Raw genomic sequence first — 24,926 nt, 5'->3', positions numbered from 1 at the left:
AATGGTTGTATATGGATGATGTGATGCATGAGGTGGAATGGGCAGGGGATTGGGGGTGAGGTAGTATGTGTGAGCAAAATATGACGCAGCCCGAAGGGATTTCTCCCCATCTTCTCCTTTTATGCATGGGGGGACGGAGAGGGTGGGTCGCCGATTTAATGAAGCGGCCTTGCTGTGGATGTGCTGTGTCTTGCGACACTGCTTCTGACCCAGGGCAGTGGACAAGGTGCAGGGATGACCCGTCATCCAGGAGGTGCTAAGAGGGGTGTGGAGTGTATTCAGGGGATGGAATGGGTGTGAATGATTTTATGCCTTTTCCTTTTTGGCTACCTCCTTTGTAAGGGGGAAAAAGCCTTGGTATATGTATGTATGTATGTCCTTTGTGATAATTACTCCCAGGTCTTTTTCAGATTCCACTTTCATTACTTCTTATATACCAATTTTATATTGTCCTGTTTTTTTTTTTTTTTTTAATACTTTTTCCAAATTCCATTATGCTACATTTTTTAATATTGAAGTCCATTTCCCACTTCTGACTCCATTCTGAAGCCCTGTTTTGATCTCTCTGCAGCAATTCACAATTCATTTCAGTACTCACTTTCCTCAGAAAGGCACTGTGGGAGGTTATGCAGATATATGGGATAGGAGAAAAGCTTCTAGGAGCTGTCAAGAGTTTTTATGAGAGTAGTAGAGCTTGTGTCAGGATTAGAAATGGAGAGAGTGAGTGGTTCGAGGTAAAGGTGGGACTTCATCAAGGATGCGTTATGTCGCCCTGGCTGTTCAACTTATACATGGATGGGGTAGTGCGAGAGGTAAATGCAAGGGTAGTGGGTCAGGGATTGGAAATGGTTAAAGAAAATGGAGAAAAGTGGGAGGTGAGCCAGCTGTTGTTTGCTGACGACACTGCACTTGTGGCAGGATCGGAGGAGGGATTGAGGAAGTTGGTGACAGAGTTTGGGAGAGTATGTGATAGAAGAAAGCTAAAGATAAATGTAGGTAAAAGTAAGGTGATGAGATGTACAAGGGGTGGAAGTGAGCATTAAAGGAGGGTGACTGGAGGAAGTGGATAGTTTTAGATACTTGGGTGCAAATGTGGCAGGAAAAGGTGGAGTGAAGGTGGAGGTAGAATGTAGATTGAGAGAAGCGAGTAAATGCCTTGGTGGATTGAAGAGTGTAATGAGGAATAGACATTTGGGAATGGATGCTAAGAGGAGACTGTATGAAGGAGTGATTGTGCCAACAGCACTGTATGGGGCAGAAACATGGAACATAAGAGAGGAAGAGAGAAGGAGTTTGAATGTGTTTGAGATGAGGTGTCTGAGAAGTATGATGGGGGTTACTAGGCTAGATAGAGTGAGAAATGAGGAGGTGAGAAGAGTAACAGGGGTGGAAAGGGAGTTGGGAGATAGGGTTGATGAAAGAGTATCAGGATGGTTAGGACACATGGAAAGAATGAGTGAAGAAAGACTAGTAAATGAGGTATGGAAGGCAGATGTGAAGGGAGTGAATATGAGGGGATGTCCTAGGATGAGGTCGATGGATGGGATGAAGGGGGCTTTAGGGAAGAGGGGAATGTCTGTTGAGGAAGGACGGGAGAGGACAGAAGACAGGGGTGAATGGAGAATGGTTGTATATGGATGATGTTGTGATGCATGAAGTGGAATGGGCGGGGGTGGGGATGGGGGGTGAGGTAGTATGTGTGAGCAAAATTTGACGCAGCCCGAAGGGATTTCTCCCCATCTTCTCCTTTTCTGCATGGGGGGACGGAGAGGGTGGGTCGCCGATTTAATGAAGCGGCCTTGCTGTGGATGTGCTGTGTCTTGCGACACTGCTTCTGACCCAGGGCAGTGGACAAGGTGCAGGGATGACCTGTCATCCAGGAGGTGCTAAGATAAGAGGGAGGGTGGAGGGGTGTGGAGTGTATTCAGGGATGGAATGGGTGTGAATGATTTTATGCTTTTTCCTTTTTGGCTACCTCCCTTGTAAGGGGGAAAAAGCCTTGGTATATGTACAGTATGTACTTTCCTCAGCAATTTTGTGTTATCTACAATGAAGCTCCTGTAACATTTCACACCCTCATCCATGCCATTTACATAAATAGCAAACAATATCAGAGCCAATACTGATCCCTGTGGAACTCCATTAATCTCCTCTTCCCAAATAGAACTTTTATCTCTGAGCACAATTCTCATTTTTCTTCCATGCAAGAAATCTTCCATCCATTTCAGCAGTTTACCTTGTATCCCGCCATTGGTTTCCAGTTTTCTTAATAATTTTTTGTGGTACTTTATCAAAAGCTTTCTGTATATCTAGGAAAGCACAATCAGCCCATCCATCCCTTTCTTGTATTACATCTATTAGTTTTGAGTAGAAACAGATGTAATTTGTGGCACATGATCTTCCCTGTCTAAATCTGAATTTTCTTGGATTTAGTATATTGTTCTACAGATGTTTTGTCCATCTATTCTTAATAACTTTTTCACAAATTTTGTCTATCGTGCTTGTAAGGGAAACTGGTCTCTAATTTGTTGGGTCTTCCTTGTTCCTCCTTTATGTATTGGTACAATATTGGCATTTTTCTAGTCTTCCAGTATTTTTCCTTCTTTGAGTGAGCAGCTTATTACTTTATATATTTTGTCTATTAGTTCATCTTTACATTCTTTTAGTATCCAGCTTGCAATTCCATTCAGGCCATGTGATTTCCTGACATGTTCATTATTTGGTCCATTATTTCATTTTGTGTTACTATTATTTCCCTGATGAGGGTGGGAGGGGGGTCTCACTTCACTTCCTTTGTCCCAATGCTGTATATTTTCTCTAGTGAACACAGACTTGAAGTGTTTGCTCATGACTTCAGCCATTTCTATATCGTCTGTCTATTCTATATTTCCTTAGTGTAATTTCACGATTTCCTGTTTGTGTTTTAGTTTAATGTTCACGTATCTATAGAATAATTTTGGTTGGTCCTTATGTTTTTCTGTTATGTCTTTTTCATAGTTTCTTTTTCCTCCCTGCATATTTTTACATATTCATTTCTTTGATTGATATATACTTGCTACTTTTCAGGTTTTTATCTTTTTCCCATCTTTTCCAATCTTTATCTCTTCCATCTTTTGCCTCACTGCACCTTATAATGATTACAAATATTTTGGTGCATACTACTATTTATAGGTGTTGACGGCACATGCAGTCAAAGTACCAGTGACACAGAGTTTGAATGCAGACATTCCTGGATTTCTACCTGTGCATTGCATCTACCACCAACTCAAGAGTCGCATGTTCACAAAACATAAAGTTCCTATTAAGGACTGGATATACAAGTAAGGGAACAACCAAGCATATAAAGAGTTTAATACTTTTTCCACTTTTAATGATGATTATATTGAAATGAAAGGATAGATGGTATTAATCAATTCAATTTGAGCTTTGTAAATTAGATAAAAACATGTAATTTAACTGTCAAGAGCATGTTATTGATCTGAGGTTTGCATTGATGTGAAATTTAAACTAATACTTCATTTTTATACAGACAAATATGTGCAAGTACCACACCACTTCATCCTGTTCTGCCCCAGCTAATTGAAGTGTATGTTAACTCAATCCTGATTGTGAGTAAGGGTAATATCACAGATTCCTTTAATGAACCTATCACTCAGAAGGAAATTATGGCCGTATTTATGCAGTCAATATTTGTGGATAAGTTCTCTAACAAGGTGAGAAACGAGTATTCATAATTGTTTCAGTTTAGTTTTCACAGATAGGCTGAATAGTATATTGATATATTAGAATTTGTATATGTTGTTTGCTTTTGTTCATACATTTACTATCTTTTGAGTGTTTTATCTTTTTCCTCATCCCTTGCATGGAGTGAAAGGGACCTTGGGTGTAAGTGGAGTGTTGAGGAGGGAAGAGAGGAGATAAGTGTGAGCAGAAAGCAGTCATAAACAAATGAGAAACTGATGCAGCCTAAATGAATTTCTTCTTGTTTACTATACAAACAACAGAAACGTAATAAATAAAATTGATTTGCTATGAGGTAAAGCATGTGTAGAGAAATTTAATGTTATAGCTGTTACTGAATCCTGGATCAATATAGCTGATAGACATTTCCTTCCAGAAATTGAGACAGAAGGATATAAGTTTTTTTTTCACAAGGACAGGGTTGGCAGGAGTGAGGGAGAAGTAGCACTTTTCTTTAAAAGTACAATAAACTGTATTACCAACAATTCAAGGCAGAGGATAGTATGGAATCTATTTGGGTGAAGATTATAGGCAAGAATAAGAAACTTATTGGTGTCCTATATAGACCTAACCTCAGCATTGAGCAGACTGATCCCCTGATTCATGAAATTCAGAGGGTGTCCCAGTACAAAAACTTTCGTGATCATGGGAGATTTTGATTGTTTAAACATTGACTGGGAAATTTTAGTAGGAGAGCTGGAAGTGCAAAACTTCATAGGTGCGGTGCAGGATAATTTACTAAAACAAAAGATTGCCGATCCTATAAGGGGAGAATATTCTGGACTTCTAACTAATAATGAGCACCTAATGAGTAATGTAAAAGTAGGAGATAGTCAAGGCTCTAGTGATCATCAAGAAATAAGATTTAATATTAATTGAGAAAAATTAGATAATATGAATAACATTCTAATATCAGACTTCAGGAGAGCCAGTTTTGATGAGATGAGGGAGTATATAAGACATTTGATTGCTTACAAGCATGAGGTCATCAGACCAGTCAGTGATTTGGATGAAATGTACAGTAACCTAACAGCTTTAATTCTAAATTCACAAACTAAATTTATTCCTCTCTAGTCAATACACAAGAATAGTAATACTCCCAAATGGATGATAGACAGGCAATATGGGATCAGAATGAAAAGAGGACTTTATGTACAAATAAAAAACAGGGAAACACATCTTAGATCCAAATATAATGATATGGCAAGACTGGTTAAAAAAGAACATGTGCACAGTGAAACATAACTGTGAAATTAAGGTTGCCAGATAAGCAAGATCCAACCCCAAGGGCCTCTTATCTCTACAGAACAAAAAATAAGGAAAGGATAGGCCCAATTAAAAACAATGAAAATGTCATGATAGAATCAGAGGAAAAAAGGAGTGAGGAGTTTAACAAATATTTTCTCTCGGTGTTTACGAAGGTGGCAGGTTAGAACGCTGTCACTGGCAAAGTTGAACCAAGGGCATGGTTTATTAAATTCCATGCTACAAAGTCCTGTGTAAGGGGCACCCTCCTAGCCTTCTGATAGGGGGGAGTTTGTGTTGTTAAACCATATCATCATGTTTACTAAGGAGAGGTTAGATTAGGTACCTGACTGTGATCCGATTTACAATGGGGATGAAGAAAGTAGACTATCAAATATCAGCATTAGTAAGATAGAAATAGTCAAACAGATTGAAAGACTTAAAGCTACAAAATTCCCAGGTCCTGACGAAATTTTTCCAAGAGTGCTTAAATCAAGAGTGTAAATTTGAAATCTGCACCCAGTTAACAGAAATATTTAATAAGTCAGTAGACACTGATTTTGTGCCTATTGCCTGGGGGCAGGCAAATGTTGTTCCTGCTTTCAAAAAGGGAGATAAATCATCTATATGCAACTATAGGCCAATCAGTGTGACATCAATTATAGGTAAAATGCTTGAATCAATAATAGTTAATAGACTCAGAGATCACATTGAGAGACATAATTTGATTCATGACTCACATCATGGTTTCTCCAAGGGTAAGTCATGTGTGACTAATCTGCTATCTTTTTACACTAACGTATATAAGGCATCAGATGATTATAGTTATGATGTTATCTACCTTGACTTTAGCAAAGCGTTCAGCAGGGTGCCCCACCAGAGACTACTAAATAAAATCAAAGTCGCATTGGAGGGAAAGTGTTAGAATGGATTAGAGGTTGGATCAGTGACAGAAAAGAGCGGGTCACCATATATGGTGTAAAATCCAAATGGAGTGTTTCTAGTGGAGTTCCCCAGGGCTCGGTTTTGGGTTCCTTATTGTTCATTATGTATATAAATGACTTGGACAATGGGATTAATAGTGATGTTAGTAAGTTTGTGGATGATACTAAGATAGGATGCCTAATTAGGTCAGGAGACAATGCCAAGATTCTGCAGGATGACCTTGACAAATTGTACACATGGTCAGTGAAATGGCAGGTGGACTTCAAGATCTCAAAGTGCAGTGTGTTAAACGTAGAGCTACACAACCCTGAAAATAGATATAGCTTAGATAACATGTTTTTAGAAAAAACTGAGTGTGAGAAAGACTTGGGAGTTCCAGTGAGTCCTGACTTTAAATCCAGGAAACAGTGCATTAGCACCAGGAATAAAGCTAACAGAGCACTAGGTTTCATTGCTAGGATGGTTACAAATGAAATTGCAGAAGTATCAAACTCTAGTGTTAGATCTATCCTTGACTATGCGGTACAATTTTGGTCTCCATCTTATAGAATGGACATCAATTCACTAGAATCACTAGAGAGGAGAATGACCAAAATGATACATGGGTTCCGAAAGTTACCCTACGAAGAAAGGTTTAGGCACCTTAATTTACACTCTCTGGAAAGATGCAGAGTGGGGGGTGATCTAATAAAGGTGTTCAAGTGGATAAGGGTAACAAAAATAAGGTCATCATATTAAGAAAACAGGGCAGGACTCACAGTGATGTATTTGAATTGGACAATTTTAGATTCAAGAAGGAAATAGGAAAGAACTGGCTTACAAATAGGGTGGTCAATGAATGGAATAGACTTAGTAACCATGTAGGTAGAATGATACAGGTCTATAATGATAATTTTTTGTGTTTGTTCTCTCTTTACATTTCAGAGTTTTTCCAAGAGGTCTGTCACTCCAACAAAGTCCATGAGACCCCTGAGACGACTGTCAGCCCTACAACAACAACAGTGGTTAAGGGGAAGCAGTCCTGTTCCATTGGCATCAAGTCTCAAAACTCCAGTACCAAGCAAGGCATTGGTTCCTGTGACAATCCTCAACATGCATGATCAGGATTTGCAGGAGCCTTTTGATGGAAGGTAGAGTACTAATGAGTGTTGAAAGTGAATTGTGTATTAACCCCTACACTACAGATTTTAATTTTACTGATGCCAGATTATTTTATTCAACATAGAGGATGTCACTACTTATATGTGCATTTAGGAACCAGTGATGGTATCTGCATGTGGTGGATATCGAAGATTCATTTCCCTGCTGCTTGGCTTTATAAGTTCTCTAGTTTCTCACCACCATTTGGAGGTACAGACCCAAAGGACTCACACTTGTTCCTTGGAATGGGCCAAAGCTCTCAATATCAGTGAAGACAGTATTTCCTGTACCTTTAAATACAAGGAAAATTGACAACCAGCTATGGTTTCCATTTTCCTACTATTACAAGCTAACTGGTAAGAGAAACAGTCCCATACTTATGCAGCACAGACATAAATCCAAAGTTTCTTCCCTGAGAGAACTATGGGAGGGCACAGAGACCTTTGCAGGCTGCTTTGGGATTGCAGGTTTCCAGTTTTTGAAACTGCAAATAAGAATGAATGAATGTATATATACCAAAGGACCTTCTCTCTAAGCTATGGTTACACTAGTCAGTGGAATCATTGGATTCCAATGATTCAGTTAGATTTTGTCCAAGATTGGAGTGTAATCATAACTTTAAGCTATGGTTACACCAAAACTTATGGTTACACTCCAGCCACTGACAAAATCCAACTGAATTGTTGGAACCCAACCATTCCATCGACTAATGTAACCTTAGCTTTACAAGGGAGGTGGCTGAGTCAAAGCAAACACTCACTCTACACCAATCCCATACCCATCAGAATCCATCATTGATCCTCTAATCTTAGCACTTTGTAGATGAAAGGACCTTTTTATTCTCAGCCACACTGTTGAAATCATAGGCAAAGCAGTGAGACACTGCCTCCACAACAGGGCTTGACAGCTGCAGGTGGGGTACTATGTCACTGTGCACTCAGTATTTTAAGGACTGTATTTGGGACAGGAAGCTTGCTGGCTGAGCGGGTTAGGGTGTCATTACTTGCGGCGAAGGTAGAGGGGATGGCGGTTCGAGTCCTGCCACCGGCAAAGTTGAACCAAGGGCATGGTTCATTAAATTCCATGCTACAATGTCCTCTGTAAGGGGAACCGTCCTAGCCTTCCGATGGGAGGAGTTTGTGACGTTAAACCATATCAATTAATCATCATTTGGGACATCCATACAAACCCAAGTCACACATCAATCATCATTGTTATAGTCTCTACTCATAAATGAATGATGATACTTTTATACTACTGCTGTCCTCTTGAACCTTAGTAATTAAGTGCATAAAATTGTTGTAGTCAGTACATCAAAACAGGATGTGCCTATGTTGTAATCACTTTTTTTTTTTTTTTTTTTTTTTTTTTTCAGTATTTGCCCAGTTGTGTCAGTTATGACTGCTCAGTTATTACTTCTGTACTACCTCCTTTTGTATGAAGACATGCGGCTCAACAGTATGCACCAGCTTGCCATGCACAACCGCCGTGTGTATAGTTATTCCCCACATCTCTTTGCACAGCTCCCTATCCGTTATCTCCTCACACATGCACAGAGGGAACAGCGACTGTATGCTGGTGAGTAAGGTGTTTTTTCTACAAGTGTCTTTATATGTGTACAATTTACTACATTTAATATATTTCCACACTCCTACATGAATAATTTCAGAATTAACTCATTTAGTCATGTATCCACATTTTCCCATGATTACAGGGAAGAGATTAAGGAAATGATTTTTGAGTTCTCAAAGAATTACTGGGACAAACTGTTGTTGTTTGTCATACTTATATAGGTGCATGAAAAAATGTATCATATTCTTTGTCAGGGCTCTTCTCTCCCCTGCTCAAGCTTCTAGTCAGTCACTATCCACAGCTATGTCTGGTGGAAGACTGGCTCTATGAAAGCCCATCAGCCAGCTCTCGTTTGGGAATACTACCCCTTAAAGTGTCTCTAAATGCAGAGTGTGTCAAAGAAGGTAAGAATTTTTGGGTATAATATTAACATATTAAAGATGAAGTTAAGTACATTGTTAGGCTTAGTTTTGTTATACTCCTTGAATTCTTCTTTAGATATGAATGTTAATCAGGGAAATAAACAATGATTGTTGTACTGTTGTCAGAAAAGTAAGTTTACAAAACAATGCCATAATTTTGTATTTTTATTTTTTTAAATACAGGCAATTGCACAGCTGTTGTCATTATCATTAGGTAGTGCACAGGCATACCAAGCTTATAAAGGGGATGTTAAAGCACATACCCACACAAGAAATTCATAAAACTTTGCAGTGAGCCACAGGTCATGTACAGCAAGGCCCAGCAGCCAAAGCTGGTTTACCCTCATGGTTTCATCATGCTGCAAGTCCCCCTTCTCATCCACACAAATATGTGAAGCAAATTTGAACATCCTGTCAGGCCATGTCATACTTTTGTCCATTCACAATCTCCTTCCATGTACTATATTTTGTATTCTGCCCCACTCAACAGATTTACCACATACTTCCAGGGTTCCCTTCACCATGTCCATTATCTTATTTTTTGTCTTCCTCTCTAGGTCACTCCATCCAGTTCTTTTTCACACTCTCTTTGCTAATCTTTCCTCATCCAATCCACTTCTCAAACCACCTCAACACTCATTGGTCTTCTCAGAGAGTTTCCTTCACATATATGTCCTCTGCCTCACCTCCATATTTTTCACCCTAACCACTCTTCAAATATCCACCATATTTCTCAAGCACTTCATCTTAATGAATAGTCTATTCCTTACTGTCTAACTTACATCCCAAGTCTACACCATACAGCACCATGGGTGCACTACTTCTTTGTACAACCATCTATTTGAATTTTTCCCCAAATCTTTGAACACTTTTTATTCTACAAGAACATTTACTTTCCTCCTTTTCTGTATAACTTACCAGATCTTCTCCATTGACTGCTAAATGCAACCTCATGTACTCTCCATTTCCTCAAGCTGCTTACACTTCATACTCACATTCAACCTGCCACTATCATTGTTCATAATTTCATTTTTAACCATATTCATTTATAACTTTCTTATACACCATGCTATTCAGTCTGCAACTACCTTAGTTTCACCTCAGAAATGACCACAATCATTGTCACCAGCAAATAACAACATATACATTTTTCATATCTTTTCATTCTCATCCATTAATACCAAGCCTCTGCTTAGCACCCTTGTATTCTCTCTTACCACTCCATCCACTTACACATTGAATAACCATGGCAACATCACAAAACCCTGATGCAGCTCCACATTCATCTCATACCATTCATTCTCCCAGTTCCCATCCCTCACACATGCCCCATTGTTCATATAAAAACTGACTACTTTCAGTAGACTTTCCCCAATTGTATGCATTCCCCCAATATGTAAATATATACATATGATAAATCTATACTACCTAGCCCCAATTTTATTCATACATACATACATATACCAAGGCTTTTTCCCCCTTCCAAGGGAGGTAGCCAAAAAGGGAAAGGCATAAAAACACTCCCACCCATTTCATCCCTAAATACACTCCACACCCCTCTCACCCTCCCTCTCATCTGAGCACCTCCTGGATGACGGGTCATCCCTGCACCCTGCCCACCGCCCTGGGTCAGTTGTGTGTGGTTCATTCAAAAACTGTGTGTGGTTCATTCAAAAACTTTTTTCTATAAAGTTACTAGCAAACAAACTACCCAACATGAATGAAAATATAATCTCCTTGACAGAGATAATGATAACACTGGCATCAGAGATTATATAATTATACATATATGCATATACCAAGGGTTTTTTCCCCCTCACAAGGGAGGTAGCCAAAGTCAAAAAGCTTAATTTCACTCCCACCCATTTCATCCCTACCTACTCCACTCCTATTTACCACCCCTCCCTCCCTCCCTCTCTCTTTTCTCAGCTCCTCCTGGATGACAGGTCATCCCAGCATATTGTCCATTGCCCTGGGTCAGAAGCAATGCAGCAAAACACAGCACATCCACAGCAAGGCCACTTCATTTAATTGGCAACCCCTCTCTCTGTCCCCTCATGCAGAAAAGAGAAGACAGGGAGAAATCCTGTTGAACTACATCAAAATATCATTCACATATAACCACTCTCTAACCCCCCTCCTCCACCCACTCCATTCCATGCATCACAGTATCACCCATATACAACCATTCACCACTCCTATCTTCTGTTTTCTCCCTTCCTTCCTCAACAGATACCCCCCTCTTTCTCAATGCCCATTTTACCCCATCCATCCATCTCATCCTTGGTCTCCACCTCCTTTTCACTCTATCTACCTCTGCCTTCCACATTTCTTTTACTAATCTTCCTTCACTCATTCTCTCCATGTGTCCAAACCATCCCAATACCCGTTCATCAACCTTATCTCCCAACTCCTTTTCCACCTTGCTCTCTTCCTCACCCCTTCATTTCTCAGTCTATCCAGCCAAGTAATCCCTACCATACTTCACAGACATTTCATCTACATACATACATATACCAAAGGCATAAAAACCACTCCCACCCATTCCATCCCTAACACACTCCAACCCCCTCCACCCTCTTCCCTCCCTCTTATCTTTGCACCTCCTGGATAATGGGTCATCCCTGTATCTCGCCTACTGCCCTGGGTCAGAAGTAGTGTTGGAAGACACAGCTCATCGACAGCAAGGCTGCTTCATTAAATTGTCTCCCCCCATCCCCTCATGCAGAAAAGAAGACCGGGAGAAATCCCCCCGGGGTGCATCAATGTATTCTCACACATACCCCCTCATCCCCATCCCCCACACACTCCACCTCATGCATCACAGCATCCATACATAACCATTCTTCATTCACCCCTATCTTCTGTCTTCTCCCGTCCTTCCTCAGCAGACATTCCCCTCTTTCCCAATGCCCTTTTTACCCCATCCATCCATCTCATCCTAGATTGCCCCCTCATGTTCACTCCTTCCACCTCTGCCTTCCACACTTCATTAACTTGTCTTTCTTCACTCATTCTTTCCATGTGTCCAAACCATCCCAATACTCTTTTATCAACCATATCTCCCAACTCCCTTTCCACTCCCATTCTCCTCCTCAGCTTCTCATTTCTCACTCTATCCAGCCTAGTAACCCCCATCATACTTCTCAGACACCTCATCTCAAACACATTCAAACTCCTCTCTTCGTCACTTATGTTCCATGTTTCTACACCATACAATGCTGTTGGCACAATCACCCCTTCATAAAATCTCCTCTTGCCATCCATTCTCAAATGTCTATTTCTCATTACACTTTTTAATCCCCCAAGGCATTTTCTTGTTTCTCTCAATCTAAATTCTACCTCCACATCCACTCCTCCCCTTTCTGCCAAATACGCCCCCAAGTATCTAAAGCTATCCATTTCCTCCAGTCTCTCTCCTATAATACTCACTTCCAGTTTGCTGCCATCCTCTCTCCTTGTACATCTCATCACCTAACTTTTACCTACATTTACCTTCAATTTCCTCCTTTTTCACACTTTCCTAAAATCCATCACCAACTTCTTTAATTCCTCCTCTGATCTTGCACAGTGTCATCAGCAAACAACGACTGACTTATCTCCCATTTTTCTCTATTTTCTTTAACCATCTCCAATCCTTGGACCATTACCCTTGCATTTACCTCCCACACCACCCCATCCATCCATACATTCAACAGCCATGGTGACATGACACATCCCTGGCAAAGTCCCACCTTTACCTCAGACCACTTGCTCTCTCCATTTCTAATTCTAACACAGGTTCTACTACTCTTGTAAAAACTCTTGACTGGTCTTAATAGTTCTCCTTCTATCCCATATATTTGCAAAACCTCCCACAGTGCCTTCCTGGCTGTATATAGATAGGCCCTTTAAGGTGTATTGAAATTTATGATTATAACTAATGTGATGTTTCATGAACAGCAATGGAATTTGCACATGAAAATCGTGGCCAGCTTTTGGGTCTCTTAGATCGAATGCTTAGACTTCCTCCCCATCAGCTGTGGGAGTTGGCATTACCTCTGACAGCTTCTATTAAACACCTTCTAGACCCCAGAATACCTCGCAAAGTTCAGGGTAATGCACTGATATTTTTTATTCATGCTTATATATATGTATATATTTGTGTGAACATGAATAATGGTGATCTCTGTGGCTGTGACAGTGTGAAATTGATGTTTTTATTTAAATTCTTTCAGATATGTATCGTCAAGTATGGCTCAGATTGAATTCACTCTTTCCAAGAAGACTTTGGGTTATGACAGTCAATGGCTTAAGGCAGGAAGACCCAAGCGGAGTGCCTCTAAGGCCACTTACAGAAGAAAACATTGTACTTGATCCTTTGTATGTTCTACGCTGTGATGATAGAGTCTACAGGTAACATTTGATGGTAGATGGTGGTACATTTTCATGGTAAAATTCATATTAAATGCTTTTTCTGCATATTCAAGATAAGATACTATAAAACTTTGGTTTTATACAAAGGATTACAAAGAATTACAAAGGTGGAGCATGCCGACAGGAGACCTTTTGGTCCATATCTAGGTCGGACGTGAAAAATTCCATCCGTAAATACACTCCACCCTCCACCTCCCTCTTATCTTAGCACTTCCTGGATGACGGGTCATCCCTGCACCTTGTCCACTGCCCTGAGCCAGAGACAGTGTTGCAAGACACAGCACATCCACAGCAAGGCAGCTTTATTAAATCAGCGACCCCCCCCTCTCTGTCCCCCCATGCAGAAAAGGAGAAGACAGGGAGAAATCCCTTCAGGATGCGTCAAAATTTTCTCACACATACTACCTCACCCACCATCACCCCACCCATTCCACCTCATGCATCACAGCATCATCCATATACAACCATTCTCCATTGACCCCTGTCTTCTGTCCTCTCCTGTCCTTCCTGAACAGACATTCCCCTCTTCCCCAAAGCCCCCTTCACCCCATCCATCCATCTCATCCTAGGACACCCCCTCATGTTCACTCCTTCCACATCTGCCTTCCATACTTCTTTTACTAGTCTTTCTTCACTCATTCTTTCCATGTGTCCAAACCATCCTAATACTCTTTCATCAACCCTCGAGTGGGAGGGGAAAGCCCCCCCTATGAAAGAGATAGAAGTAACAAGGAATGAAATAATGAATCACTTGAGTAATCTCGATGTTAGAAAATCACATGGTCCAGACGAAATGGCAAACTAGATTTTGAAAGAATGCAGGAACAAACTAACAGACAACGTACATAGCCTAATAAGCAGTTCATTGAGAGAAGGAAAAGTTCCAGAAGATTGGAAAAGAACAAATATAGTACCAATATGTAAGGGAGGAAACAATTAAAACCCTACAACCTTTAGATTGGTCTCTCTTGCAATTATGGTAGCTAAAATTTGTGAAAGAATTATCAAAATTAGATGGGTAAAGCATTTGGAAAAAAAACAATGTACTAAACCCCACAAACTTGATTAATAGATGTAATACAAGAAAGAGAAGCTTTCCCCTTCCCTATTAATACAACACAGGTACTCCCTCATTGTTGAAATCTACGAAAATTGAGTTTTTCCAGAGTTCCAATCGTCGCCGTCTCTCTGCCGATCATGTGTGTGTCTGAGCAATTTGATCTATCCTATTTAAATGTATTATTATTTAAATTGAATGTTTTATTTGCTTGATGTAGGTACTTGAACTCGGCCATCCTCTTCTAAAGAGGGAAGGGCCTTTAGTAGGTGCATTGTTATATTGTATTTTTATTTTATTTTATCATTATTATTATTATTATTATTATTTTTTTTTTTTCAGATGTGCTCCTCTTTTACAAATAGTAATATATGTTCTTCAAGTTTACCTACTCTCGTCTCGTACGTTCCTGTCTCAACACATGCTCAATACACCTCTACCCACCAACACTTCTGGTGGTCAAGGTGGTAATGTTGGATCAGCTGGAATCATACTTGAGGAAGAAAGGGATAAATTAATGGGTGCTCTGGTGCTCACACAGGAAAGCAGTGCTGTGCAGATCTTATTAGAAGCCTCCTTATGTCATGAGAATGAAAAGGTGAGTACTTGAGTTATTAGTTGCCTCACCCATGTATACCACAAAGGTTCTGTTTTAAGTTGACATACATCTATATGTATGCATATTATTTTCATGGTAGTATGAAGTGTTTACATAAAAAACAGCTGCTTACAACAGCCTACCACCCATACTACACAATACATCTGTACAGACACACTCACACCCAGATCACTATTCAGGACAGACCACCAGAGTCAATACTTTATCCAAGAAATACATATATAGATACACCAAGGGCTTTTCTCCCCCCCTTACAAGGGAGGTAGTTAAAGTCAAAAGCATAAATCCACTCCTACCCATTTCATCCCCACATACTCCACTCCCATTCACCACCCCTCCCTCCCTCTTTTCTTGGCTCCTGGATGATGGGGCATTCCTGCATCTTGCCCATTGCCCTGGGTCAGAAGTAATACAGCAAGACACAGCACATCCACAGCAAGGCCACTTCATTTAATCTGAAAAAAAAAAAAAAAAAAAATGTCCCCTCGTGTAGAAAAATAGAAGACAGGGAGAAATCCCTTTGGGATGCTTCAAAATATCATTCACACATACCTCCTCACCATCCCCAACCCAGTCCCTTTTATGCATCACAGTATCATCCATAAACAACCATTCTCCACTCACCCCTATCTTCTGTCTTCTCCCTTCCTTCCTTAATAGCCAATCCCCTCTTTCTCAATGCCCCTTTTATTCCATCCATCCTTCTCATCCTTGGTGATCCCCTCATGTTCACTTCCTCCACCTCTGCCTTCCACACTTCTTTTACTAATCTTTCTTCACCCATTCTTTCCACAAGTCCAAACCATCCCAATGCTCTTTCATCAACCCTATCTCCTAATTCCCTTTCCACCCCTGCTGTCTTCCTGACCTCATTTCTTAGTCTATCCAGCTTAGTAACCCCTACCATACTTCTCAGGCATTTAATCGCTAATAGTGTAGGACAAGGAGTATATAACTGTTGGTACAGGAATAGAGAAACAAAGCAAGGTGGAGGAGTGATGCCTAAAATAAGGAGGTACAGTGATAGTGGATTGGCTGGTGAGGTTATTTAATGTTTGCTGGAGAGAGGGTAGAGTGCTGGAGGACTGGAGGAATGCCTGTATAGTTCCACTCTACAAGGGAAAAGGGGACAAATGTGAGTGCAGTTGTTTCAGAGGGATTAGCTTGTTAAGTGTAGTTGGGAAGGCTTATGGGAGGATCTTGATTGAGAGGATTAGGAGAGGAACAGAGGGAGTAATTGGTGAGGAACAGTGTGGATTTAGGACAGGTAGAGGTTGCCTAGATCAGATTTTTGTGGTAAGACAGATATGTGAGAAAGCTATAGGAAAAGGTAAGGATGTTTTTTGGGCTTTTATGGATCTGGAAAAGGCTTATGACAGGGTGAGCCAGCTGTTGTTTGAAGATGACACTGTGCTTGTAGCAGGATCAGAGAAGGGATTGGGGAAGTTGGTGACAGAGTTTGGGAGAGTGTGTGAAAGAAGAAAGTTGAAGATAAATGTCGGTAAAAGGTGATGAGATGTACAAGGGGTGAAAGTGGCAGCAGACTGGAAGTGAGCATTAAGAGAGAGTGACTGGAGGACATGGATAGTTTTAGATACTTGGGTGCGAATGTGGCAGGAAAGGGTGGAGTGGAGGTGGAGGTAGAATGTAGATTGAGAGAAGTGAGTAAATGCCTTGGTGGATTAAAAAGTGTAATGAGGAATTGACATTTGGGAATGGATGCTAAGAGGAGATTGTATGAAGGAATGATTGTGCCAACAGCACTGTATGGGGCAGAAATATGGAACATAAGAGAGGAAGAGAGAAGGATTTTGAATGTGTTTGAGATGAGGTGTCTGGGAAGTATGATAGGGGTTACTAGGCTAGATTGAGTGAGAAATGAGGAGGTGAGGAGGAGAACAGGGGTGGTAAGAGAGTTGGGAGATAGGGTGGATGAAAGAGTATTAGGATGGTTTGGACACATGGAAAGAATGAGTGAAGAAAGACTGATAAAAGAGGTATGGAAGGCAGATGTGGAGGGAATTAACATGAGGGGGCGACCTAGGATGAAAGGGATGGATGGGGGTAAAAGGGGCTTTGGGGAAGAGGGGAATGTCTATTGAGGAAGGACGGGAGAGGACAGAAGACAGGGGTGAATGGAGAATGGTTGTATATGGATGATGTTGTGATGCATGAGGTGGAATGGATGGTGGGTGAGGTAGCATGTGTGAGAAAAATTTGACGCAGCCCGAAGGGATTTCTCCCTGTCTTCTCCTTTTCTGCATGAGGGGATGGAGATGGGGGGTCACCGATTTAATGAAGCAGCCTTGCTGTGGATGTGCTGTGTCTTGCGACACTGCCTCTGACCCAGGGCAGTGAACAAGACGCAGGGATGACCTGTCATCCAGGAAGTGCCAAGGTAAAAGGGAGGAGTGGAGTGTATTTAGGGATGGAATGGGTGGGAATGGTTTTTATGCCTTTTTCTTTTTGGATACCTCCCTTGTAAGGGGGAAAAAGCCTTGGTATATGTATGTATGTACATGACACCCATTCAACCTAGGTGCCTTACCTGCTCTCATAATTTTGATAATTGCTTTCACCCCATCTTTTCTTATTTCTCCACCATTTTCCTCATCATTCATTGTCTTAGTGCTTCCCACTGCAACTAACTTTCCCTCCCAATCCTCCATCTTTATCAATTGCCTAAAATACTCCCCCCTCTTCCTCTTACTGCCACCTCCTTTATCATCTCTCCACCTGCTTCTTTTACTTTTTCTTCTGCACTTGATTTGCCTTTCCTTCCTTTCTTAATTCCCTTCCAAAACATCTTTTTATTACTTTAAAAATTTTCTGTCATTCTCTTACCCCATTTGCAGATAATGCAAAACTGTTGAAGAAAGTGAGTACTGAAACGGACTGTGAATCAGTACAGAGAGATCTAAATAGGGTTTGGGAATGGAGTCAGAAGTGGAAAGTAAAATTCAACACAGAAAAATGTAGCATAATGGAGTTTGGAAAAAGTGAAAAAAAGGATATCTGGAAGATATAGAATTGGTGAAAAAGAAGTTAAGAAAGAAGGATCTGAAAAAGACCTGGAAGTGATTATCACAAAAGATATATCCCCAGACAAACATGTAAACAAGATTGTTTGTGAAACCTACAACTTACTGAGAGCAATAAAAGTGGCTTTTACCTACTTAGATGAAGAAATGGTAAGGAAAATACTAGTCACAATGATAAGGACTAAGTTGGAGTATGCAGCAACACTGGTCACCCAATACAAAAAAAAGAATATAAAGAAGATTGAGAGAATCCAGGGAGCAGTTATAAGGATAGTCCCAGAACTCTCAAAATATTCAAATGAAGTAAGGTTGATAAAATTGGAGTTGCCGACTTTGAAACAGAGGAGAGAAAGAGGTAACTTGTTGACCATCTATGGAATTATGAAGGGCACGGAAGTTCTTGATAGAGAAGACTTGCTAAAATGTGATAGGAGAAACACAAGAGGACATGGAAAGAAGCTTAGAAAAGACAATTATAGAAGAAACATGAAAAAGAACAGCTTTCCCCAGAGTGATAAATATGAAGAACACATTGGATGAAAAAACAGTGTGTACAAAAACAGTACAAGAATTTAAGAACAAACTGGATATGGAGAGATACAAAGACAGGACACCATAAACTTAGCTCCCTTTCCCATAAGGTACAACTAGGTTGTTGTTGTTGTTGTTGTCGTTCCCTAGACTGTCTGTCCGAGCAGTCCCGTCTCCCCAAGGAAGGCCACAGCCGAAACTGGGTTTTCCCACAAATCCTTTATAGAGTGTATGTTGTGTTGTTTGCGTGCATGATTGTGTATAATGCAGTCTTCCATTATGTGATGTGGGTCATTCCATATGAAACCTACCAATGACTTATAACTCATTGTCACAGATTTTGATGAAATTTGGTGTGCAAGTAGAACTCGGTGAGACAAATTGATTGAGACTAGTCTCACGTTTCTATCTTTTATAGAACCAGAATTATGGTTTCCGACAATTTTGAGAAAAATCGAAATTTTGAAGGTACGGCCTAATTTCAGACATGCATAACTTTGTTAGTTTTTGTCGTAGAACATTCGTTCATGTCATTGTAAAGCTAATGAGTAGCTCTGCAACTTTTATTCTATTCATTTTTTACCTATGAGGTCAAATAAAAAAGTACCATTTGACCTTGACCTTTGACCTTGAATAACAAAAAACACGCCATCTTCGATTTTTTTCATTTTTTGTACAAATATTCACCATCATCTTAATAACCTTCATGCCAAATTTGATAGTGGGACATACAGGGGATCAGAAGTTACAGGCACTTAAATAACTATAGGTATAAGAAAATTTTGGTATTTTTTTATATGTATTATTTTTAGAAATTCAAATCTCGGTTATTTTTAATCATAAAATGTTCACTAACATACCATTTTAAAGCTGATGATTAGCTCTACAACGTTTATTCTATGCACTTTTTACCTTCAAGGTCAAATAAAAAAGTTGTGAACGACCACTGACCTTGAAAAATTTAAAATGCCGTCATTTTGTGTTTTATTGTTTGTAAATTGTAATTCTACCTAATTAATTTTACACTAAATACCTGACTATTTAAAACTTATCATACTATTAAAGTATCATACTCATGACTGAGCATGTCTGCTATGGTCCATGGTGGCAAAGCCACTACCAAATTGTACACAATTTGGTATCCCCATCGCCTAAGGGGCCACCCCTGATAGCTCAGCAGAAAAAGCCACAGGTCCCTCCACCCACCCTGGATTTTAATGATTATTAAGATAATTTTTCATTTAATAATTCAGATGCTTTTTTAATTTCTTTATCAGAGAGATTGTATGTTCTTCCTGTTGCAGTTTGTGGATCTACAATGCTTAAAATGTCCTTCTCTGGTACAATTAAAATATCTGGTATTCGTGGATATTTGAAAGAAGGAGAAGGTCCATTAGGTTCCAAAAATGTTAGTTTTACTTCCATTAAATCTGAATATGTTTCTAGGACACATGCCAAATACCATTTTTGGTCATACATTGCTGTCACAAATCCTTTGATTTCTTCAAATATGAAATTGGTCTGTTTACGTATTCTTACGGTTTTATCATCAGTGCTATTTGATACAAATTTTACTTTGAGTTCTGACAGAGATGTTGGAACAAAGCTATGCAGTTTCTGAGTGCCTGGTATTGTGCAAGCGATGTTAAATCTTTCTTCCAGTAATGTTTTTTCTTTAGACCATTCTTCTTGAGAGGCATATAAAAAATGTATGCCTGGAATGTTTTCTTTTCCAAATTCATAGAGTTGTCTTGGTGTCATGATTTGGTTGTTGTAGGCTCTCTGCAGACTAGCTTTTGCTGCTAATCTTTTAATAGTTCCACCCAACCCATCACATGGTCCTTTGCCATGTGAAGTGGCAAAAAAATGCCATTCTGCTTTCATATCAAAGTCCTTTTCATGATGACACAAGTTTATGAATTTTTTTAATTTTTTATACTGGGAGGCAGCACCATCTGAAAAATAAATCAATTTATTTATTTCTCCAGGAATTTTTGTTTTCAAAATTTCTATAACTTTTTTTTGAAATAAATGTACTGCAATGGTGTCGTGGTGTAAACAATCAGAAATAATTACAGCATTTAGATGTTTAAGCTCTTCCTCATCTTTATAATAGCATACAAAGGGGTGTAATGTAGCTTGTGCATTATTCCAATGAAACCCCTGAGCTGCATCTTGTAAAATGAATGAGTAATTTTCAGCAAAATCTGCCAAAATCAACATTTCTCCATCACCTAATGTTCTCTTTTTCTCAGCGCAAAATTGCGATTGATGCTTTGCAATATAATCATGCCGTTTCAATAATTTAAGATTAGAACAAAATTCTTCAATAAACTCATTTACAGATTTACTGATGGTTTCTAATGTTGTTCGATCTGTAGAAATCCACCTTTTATATGAAATGTCATCAATCATGTGTTTTTCAAAAATTGTCTCTAAATATTCAGCAAAATTATTCGAGAGAGAGTTGCAATCAGAACACTGATGAAAAAAACAGTCAATTGACTTCTCATTGCAAGTAGTAGCAGCTAAGCAACTAGTGTAATCACTCAAATGAATCTCTTCACCTTCTGTACAACAAGAAAGCCCGGATCCTACTATCATCAGCTTAATATTCTGGTGGATGGTGCATACACATACACTATGTGTTCCAGCTCCGCCTGCCAATATGCATTCCTTTGGCCTAAGTTCTGCAAATTTTGAAAACCCTACCTTTAAGGAAGGATGTTTTGTTTTCAATAATTTGTATGCTTCCCTGAGGTTACAAAGAATTAGATGTTTCTGTTCTTGTACCTTAAATCCTCCTTTCCTGACAGATTTATAATCTTTCTTTCCTGGCATAATCCTACTTATTTCCTCAGATTTGTAGAAATGTAAGATAATGTTTTCAGTTTCTTTTGAGAAAGTTGGTAATCTTTTGTTTGGGAGAGCCATGAAACCTTTTTCTTTTACTAAGTTTTTTGCTTGTCTAGCCATATATTGGGTCACCTTGAACTCTTCCTGGATTTTTGATCTGCTCCAGCTTTTTGGAAGAACAGTCAAAATCTGGAGTTTTTCTGAACGTTTTTCTGTTGTATTAAATTTTTCTTTTAGCTGAATAACAATTTCTTCATCTGCATTTGTAACGTGAGAGGCAGATGCTGTTGTATGGTCTTTTGATGTTGATGGTGCTGAACCAATTTGTAATTTACTGCAAATATTATCTTGGATTTTCTTGGCTTTTTCTTCCTTATAGTAAATTCCTTTTTCAAGTCTTTGTTTTTTTACTGGTGACTCTCCAATGATTGATAGAGACTCATTAAGTGCTTTCAGGTCAGTATCTTTGTCAACAAAAACATCATCTTCCGACCTTTTATCTGAAGAAGATGATGATTCATTATCTGTTGTTTCAGGGACTGTTGCTGGTTCATTTTCTATTTCAGTAGTTTGTAATTCTCGACTTCTTTTCGTAATTTCTTTCCTGCATTTGTCACAAATATAATAACCTTCTGTAAGGTTAAATGCAATGTTCTTTGCCACAAAGTCTTCTGACATTTGCCGATTTCCTTTCTTATTAGGATCATCATCATGAAGGTTGATAGGATTACAACACACTTTCTTGAATTTAAAACTTCTTCCAAGCATTTTTAAACTTATTTCTGTTGGTGGGTAAATATTTTATCTGTAAAAAGGATATAAAAAAAATTTAGATATACAAAATATTAGATATTTTATTTATAAATATTATATTTTATTTATTTAATATTAGATAAAAAATTTAGATATACAAATCCTATACACAAGCAGTTTGTATACCTGGATATTGAATACAATAAGGTAAGTAGTGAAGTTTTGTACCCCACAAAAAAAAGTTTTTGTAAGGTTAGACAACTTTTTTATTTGACCTTTTAGGTAGAAAATGCATAGAATGAAAGATGTAGAGCTAATCATCAGCTTTAAAATGGTATATTAGTGAACGTTTTGTGATGAAAAATAACCGAGATATGAATTTTTTGAAATAATACAGATAAAAAAATACCAAAATTTTCTTATACCTATAGTTATTTAAGTGCCTGTAACTTCTGATCCCATGAATGTCCCACTATGAAATTTGGCATGAAGGTTATTAAGATGATGGTGAATATTTGTACAAAAAATGAAAAAAATCGAAGATGGCGTGTTTTTTGTTATTCAAGGTCAAAGGTCAAGGTCAAATGGAACTTTTTTATTTGACCTCATAGGTAAAATATGAATAGAATAAAAGTTGCAGAGCTACTCATTAGCTTTACAATGACATATGAACGAATGTTCTACGACAAAAACTAACAAAGTTATGCATGTTTGAAATTAGGCCGTACCTTCAAAATTTAGATTTTTCTCAAAATTTCCGGAAGCCATAATTCTGGTTCTATAAAAGATAGAAAACGTGAGACTAATCTCAATCAATTTGCCTTACCGAGTTCTACATGCATACCGAATTTCATAAAAATCGGTGATGGTGAGGTTCAAATTTGCAAAAAAAATTGGTAGGTTTCATATGGATTTACCCATGTATGGTATGGGGTGAAGTGTTACATCCTGGGCAGCTGTTCACAACACGGTCGTCCAGCCTCTTCTGGTAGCTTAGAAGTGCTGGGTGGTGACCGCATCGCAGTCTGGCCAAGTGGACTCTGTCCTTTCGTGGGAGAGAGGATTCAGAAGGGTGGATATCAGGGGGTCTGGCATGCAGCAGTGTGTTGTCTTTCAGTGTGTTAATGGAGCGGTGAGTGATATGATTATGAATATGTTTCCGGAGGCTGGTATTTGGTGGTTGTGGAGGAAGAGAAGAGAGTATCTGTGCGTAATAAAGGTCTTTGGGTGTAGTTTTAATGTTTGTTGGTGTGTGTGGGTGTTCTGCTATGTAGTGTAGCGGGTGTGATGTGTTTGTGGTGGCTGCAGCAAGTGTTTGTGTGCCTCTCATGTCGAGGTGGTCCTTGACTTTGAGGACTTTTGTTTCATGGTGTAAATGGTCTGTAGGTGATGTATTTGTGCAGCCTGTAATTGTTTTTAGGGCTTTGTTTTGTATGATTTGAAGGTAAATACATCTGCTCTCCTTTTTGCTTCCTTTATCTTATGTTTTACTTCTCTTTTCTTTGTACCTCTCATATAATCTCTTGTCCTATTTTGCTTGTTTCTTCTCTTCTACAACCTTCTTTGCTTCATCCCATGACTCACTACCCTTCCATCTATTTCCTCCCATCCTTCTTGTTCCACACAGCATCTTTGCACACCTTGTGATTCCCTCCTGAAACACCCCCATTCCTTCTCCACTCCTAGTTCTACTCTATCCTTCACTCCCACTCCTCTCTCAGCTTCTTGTACTCCTTCACCTTTTCTTTTTCATTTAAGCAGTTTACTTTAAGTACCTCTCTACCTTCTGTCCTTTTCCTCTTTCTCCCATCCTCCACTCTCACCTTATCTTCCACCAAAAAAGATCTGCTATTCCCCCACTCTCTCCCCCTAGAACATGTACATCCAAAACTCTTCCAACTTCTCTCCTGGATACCACCACACAGTCCATTAAAGCCCTATCTACCACCCTTCCATCCACCACCCTCTCCCATATGTACTTATGCTTGACTTTCTTCCTAGACACTGTATTTGCTATCATCATCTCTCTAGACACATCCCCATCAACTCTCCATTACAATTTTTTCCTGGAACCTCCCCCCCTCTCTCTCCTGCCCTAGCAGTGTGATCTCCCAGTACCAACATTGGCATTTCTCCCTAATCCCTCTATGCACTCATTTAAATCTATCCAAAAAGCCTCCCTTTTCTCTACACTCTGGCCCATGTGCATTTACAAAGACCCATATCTCCTTTCCCAGTTTTACCTTCATCCACATTAACCTTGACGAAACCTTCCACTTCACCTTGTGCTTATCTATCTCTTCACTTGCTAGTATAGCCACTCCTCTTCCTTGTCCTCTCTTCACTCCTGACACCCTCCCAACTACACTCCCAAACTCAAACTCACCCCTTCCTTTCAACTTAGTTTCACTCAATGCCAACACATCCATCTTTCATCTCACAAACATACTGCCTTTTTACTCTCATCAGAACCACATCCACACACATAAAAAAAGGAAGAAAAAAAAAAAACTTGGGTTCTGATTGGAAACTCCTAGACCCCCCCCTTTTATATATATATATATATATATATATATATATTTTTTTTT

General features: G+C 39.3%; 1 protein-coding gene across 1 annotated transcript in view; it reads left to right on the top strand.

Moving 5' to 3' along the window:
* Positions 1-24,926, top strand: part of IntS2 (integrator complex subunit 2) — a 65,249-nt gene that overhangs the window by 24,545 nt on the left and 15,778 nt on the right. Inside the window, exons 9-16 of the mRNA XM_076189311.1 lie at positions 3,172-3,320; positions 3,530-3,713; positions 6,856-7,061; positions 8,447-8,649; positions 8,898-9,047; positions 13,008-13,160; positions 13,283-13,460; positions 14,881-15,136. Of these exons, the coding sequence (XP_076045426.1) occupies positions 3,172-3,320; positions 3,530-3,713; positions 6,856-7,061; positions 8,447-8,649; positions 8,898-9,047; positions 13,008-13,160; positions 13,283-13,460; positions 14,881-15,136 (1,479 nt within the window). The remainder of the gene's footprint in view (positions 1-3,171; positions 3,321-3,529; positions 3,714-6,855; positions 7,062-8,446; positions 8,650-8,897; positions 9,048-13,007; positions 13,161-13,282; positions 13,461-14,880; positions 15,137-24,926) is intronic.

The sequence above is a fragment of the Oratosquilla oratoria genome, chromosome 8 (genome assembly GCF_046742065.1).
Source record: "Oratosquilla oratoria isolate Oo_2021 chromosome 8, ASM4674206v1, whole genome shotgun sequence".
NCBI classification, from domain to species: domain Eukaryota; kingdom Metazoa; phylum Arthropoda; class Malacostraca; order Stomatopoda; family Squillidae; genus Oratosquilla; species Oratosquilla oratoria.
This window is presented reverse-complemented; position numbering and strand designations above follow the sequence as displayed.